The sequence below is a fragment of the Boleophthalmus pectinirostris genome, unplaced genomic scaffold (assembly GCF_026225935.1).
Source record: "Boleophthalmus pectinirostris isolate CB_2022bp ecotype Guang Dong unplaced genomic scaffold, ASM2622593v1 HiC_scaffold_19, whole genome shotgun sequence".
Taxonomy (NCBI): Eukaryota; Metazoa; Chordata; class Actinopteri; order Gobiiformes; family Gobiidae; genus Boleophthalmus; species Boleophthalmus pectinirostris.
Window position 1 is genome coordinate 43,442,883 of NW_026571140.1, and position 4,378 is coordinate 43,447,260.

The 4,378-nt window shown below is 45.0% G+C and overlaps 1 protein-coding gene across 1 annotated transcript; it reads right to left on the minus strand.

Annotated features, from left to right (window-relative positions):
- Positions 1-980: 980 nt before the first annotated feature.
- LOC129409179 (trichohyalin-like) lies at positions 981-3,917 on the minus strand. Its single transcript, XM_055154378.1, has one exon. The coding sequence runs from the start codon at positions 3,915-3,917 to the stop codon at positions 981-983; it is 2,937 nt and encodes a 978-aa protein (XP_055010353.1).
- Between the last annotated feature and the right edge of the window lie 461 nt (positions 3,918-4,378).

Genomic DNA, 4,378 nt, shown 5'->3' on the forward strand with positions numbered 1-4,378 from the left:
ATTAATTTATCTTTCAATTTTTAATCACCTGACAGCACTAATATAAACACTACACACAGATTTACACACACCTGACTTTGTAAATATTTAAAAACGTTCAACGGAAACTGATATTTTAAAATTTGCCTGTTGAAAATCTTTATTCGTCATCAATCCATTTACGTCGACTAAACAAACTAAAGTCACATCCAGCTTGTCTTAAAATAAAATAAATACAATCCACTCTTTGTAACTTTATCAATCAAGTTTCATTATTGTTGGTGATTAATTAGAACTAACTGAGCTGAATCTCTCAAAACAGACTTTGGGGGCTGTTCTTATTTTTATTAAAAGTATCAGAGCACGTGGAGTTTGGTAAATCTGAACTCCGAGAAGAACTGTTCGAGAAGTTTTCTTAAAAGTAACGTTCAGAGTTTCAAAATAAACACGCCTCTTAAATACAAAAGTGACAGAGTTGTCTGTTTTATTTAGGCCTGTTGTTTTTGTTTATCTTACAGTTCCTGTGTTAAATGTTCTTTAGAAAGTGAAGGTTTATTGATATTTGAAATGGTGTATTTGCATTTTTATTCCATGGTCTTTATATTAGTTGAAATTGGTCTCAAAATGTCAATATTATCGTTTATCGCAATAAATTCTTGATCAGTTAATCGTCCAGCAAAATGTGTTATCGTTACAGGCCTAGGTTCAGGGTTTCAAAATAAACACGCCTCTTAAATACAAAAGTGACAGAGTTGAAACGACACACAGAAAAACACACACGTCTCACTTGTTGTGTTTGCACTTTTATTGGCCACACAAACAGACATCGTTTGTTTCAGCTGATACGTTCATGCTCCAAATGATGATCCGACTTGTGGAGATTTAAGATTCATTAAATGCCAAATGTAAAGGGTAAAATCCTAAATTCTGCCTTTTACACGTCTCTTAAATTCTCTTAAAAGATCCATAAATCGGAAAATAATCAAACTTTGGCGTGCGTATCAGAACACAGGCGCAGGAAACGTGGCTCTTCCTGCGCCCCAATCGAGACGCTGCAGATCACCGAGCGTAGAGTGAAGAAATAACCCTCTGGTTCCAAACTCTGAAAGTCTGCACCTGGAGCGAGTCACCCTGAGGTCTGCGTTATTGCAGAGGAGGGACGTGGTCAGTATAGAGGTTTTTGTCTCGGTGTAAGTCTCCCAACATGAAGACGTGAGATGTTTGGATGGAGTCCACTTGTGAGGAGAATCTCCCGCTTCAAAAAGGTCGCTCTGTGGTTTAACTTCTGAGTATTGTACTGGTTTAGCAGCGTTTTCCTGGAGCTGTCTGACTCTGGCGTTGAGGCGCTCGTGTTTCTCCTGCAGCAGGTTGAGCCTCGTCTCCACGCCGTCCCTCCCGTGCTCCCTGCTCTTCCTCGGCTCCTCGTCTCCGGGATCCGCCTCGTCCCTTCGCCGTGTGTTTATTTCGCTCTTAAAGGCCCCGATCTTGCGATGAAGCTCTCTGAATCTTCGCAGCTCCTCCTTCAGCGAGTCCCGCTCACGGATTAAACCGGGCAGGGACTCCAGCTTTCCATCTTCAGCTGCTAAATCTTTCCTCTTTCGATACAGATCATCCTCCTTCGCTTTCAGAATTACGTTTTGGCTCGTGAGCTCAGAGCGTCTTTTCTCCAACTCATTCGCCTCCTTCAGAAGCTCATATTCTCTGGCTGCGATTTCTGTTTGTCTCTTGAGAACTTCCGCCTGGTGCCGAAGGTTCAGTTTTTCCAAATCGAGGACATGAGACGAGTCCAGCTTCTCTTTATCGTCTCTAAAATCGTTCAAAAGTTTCTCCCTGATCTCTCCTCTCTCTTTCCGGTGTTTCTCCCTAAGCTTCCCCAACTTCTTCTCGTGCTCCTGCTCCATCTCCTGACGTTCCTTCTGGAATCGTTCAGCCAGCTTTCTGCCGAAGCGCTGCATCATCTCATCACGCTTGGCCTTCATCAGGGCTTTACTCTCTTCTTCCAGGTGTTCTACGAAAGAGTTTAGTTTTTCGTCCTTGTTTTTCTGGAGTCTTTGCTTTTCTGCCGCGAACTCGAACTCGTCTTCCAGCTGAGCCCGCAGTTCGTCCAGCTTTATTTTGTTGCTGGATTTAAGTTTGTTCTTCATCTCAACCTGCTGTTTCTGGAATTTTGTTTTGAGGACCTTAAGGGAGGCATCGTTTTCTTTCCTTATTTTTTCTTCCTGTTTCTTCTGTTCAGTGTCGAGCTTTTCTCCGAGTCTCTCGAGGGTCTTCTCAGATTCTTCCTTGAGTCGGTCTTCCTCCTTGGTCCTTTCCAACAAAGTCCGACGGATAGTCTCAAGTCTGTTGACGTACTTCGCCTTCAGACTCCTCGCCTCCTGCCGGATTTCTTCTTCTGCTCTTTTCTGGTTTGTCTGGAGCGTTACTCTGAACTGCTCCAGATTTTTCTCGTGTTCCTTCTTAAGTTTTTCTTCCTCCTCTGTTCTCTTCGCCAACAGAGACTGACGAAGAGTTTCCAGTGTCTGTTCGTTCTCAGCCTTCATCCGTCTCTCCTCCTCCCTGAACTTTGCTTCTTGTCTCTCACGTTTGGCTTTCAAGTTTGCTTGGAGAGCCTGTATTTGTCTTTTGGATTCTTCCTTCAGTCTGGCTTCTGCCTCTCTCCTCTTCGTCAGCAGCGACCGGCGGAGAGTTTCCAGTCGCTCTTCGCTCTCGGCCTTCAGACGTCTCTCCTCCTCTTCCTCACGTCTCTTCAGTGACTCTAGAAATGCTTCAGACGCTTCCGAGTTCTTCGTCACACGAGATGTTGTCGCGTCGTGAGGCTCGGGAGCGTCAGATGAAACGGACGAGGCAGGTGAAACACTGGAGCGGTGCACCTGCGTTTCTCCGCGCTCCGCCTTCCCCTCATCATCGTTCTTCTCATCTTCCTCGTGATCTGTCTCCATCTCTTCATTATAATTTACTCCAGTATCCGAGCATAGGTTCTTCCCTCGTGTGGAATCCTCAGAACTCTGATCCAGAGCAGAAGTCTGTTCCAAACCCGACAAGTCTGTCTCTTTCTTCATCTCCTTTTCCACAGACTTTTGCTCTTCTTCCAAGCGCACAAAGCTGTCAGCGGGAGGTTCAGACTCATTAAGTGAGAGAGATGTTGACCTGTCATCTCTTGAAAGCATCTGAGGAAGTTCTGACTCTATGAAACTGTCAAAGTCACTTTCATATGAGTCTGACTTGTCGTCCAGAGAAGATGGTGATGGGCAACCATCTGGTGCAGGACTGGGACTTTTTAATTCTGGCTCTGGGACTTCAGGAACTTCATTGTCTCCTGGTGAGCCACCCTCCAAATGTCCAGAGCTTTCTACCGCCTCACTGCTGACCTGCTCTGGTTCCAGGCGCACAAGACTCTGGAGAAGAAGAGGAGCAGGTATGAGACTGGACTGACGCCTTCTGGGTTTGTTCCCCTTTAGTTGGCGTTCTGCCCTTTTCTGCTTCAGCAGTTCAGAAACGTAGAATTCGTCTTCATCGTCCCCTCGTGTGTCAGATGCTGAGGGTGGCGCAGCACTGACATCTGAAAGAGTCTGATGTTTTAACTCTGGCTCTGGAGCTGGACTGTTAAACGTCTTCAGCCAGTTGCCATCAGGTGAAGATGGTGAAAGTCTAACACCAGCACTGGGACATTTCAGTTCTGGAGAGTTTAAATCGGTGCTTTCGTCCTGTGACTCGCCCAGGAGGGACATGTAGGCGCTCTCAAAGTCCCAGCTCTGCTCCTTCACCTTCGCTCGGGATTTGCTCTTGTTTTTTCTCCCTGCTCCTTTGGTTCCGTTCGACCGTTTGCCGGTTCTTTGGTTCTGGCACATCAGGCCCCTAAAGTCGGTGCTGATCGGTGGCAGTGATTTGGAGAGTCTCGAATCACACACCACCGAGTCAGTGAAGTTGGTTTTATCCATTTCTTTAGACAGAGAGATGGATGGATAGAAGGATTTATGGATAAACAGATCTTCTCACGCAGAAACGTCGAAGTCAAACGTGTGTGTGTCGCCTGTTTGCTCGCGGTTTGTGATCTGGTAAGTGCAGTGGTTTTGGTTGGAGTCTGCTGTGTGACATCATAAAGCAGTATTTTGGTTTCTATGGTTACCTTCTTTGATCGTTTTCAAATTCTACATTTGTTGTTTTTTAAATTCGAATTGAACAGTTTTGGAATTAAAAGGAGTTTCCGTGGAAATAATAATTCTGAATTGAATTTATTTAATGTGTGTGAGCGTCTGGGGGCGGGGAAGGTTCTGATTGGACAGAGACACCAACGGATTTACTAGGGCTGGGCAAAAAAATAAAAAATATTAATCGCATGAGTTTGAGTGTGATTAATCGCATGTTATACGCAAAACCAATTAATGAATTAAAAAGTAGA

Excerpts from the sequence above, each read along its gene's own strand:
- LOC129409179 (XM_055154378.1), bottom strand. The coding sequence starts at position 3,917 with ATGGATAAAACCAACTTCACTGACTCGGTGGTGTGTGATTCGAGACTC.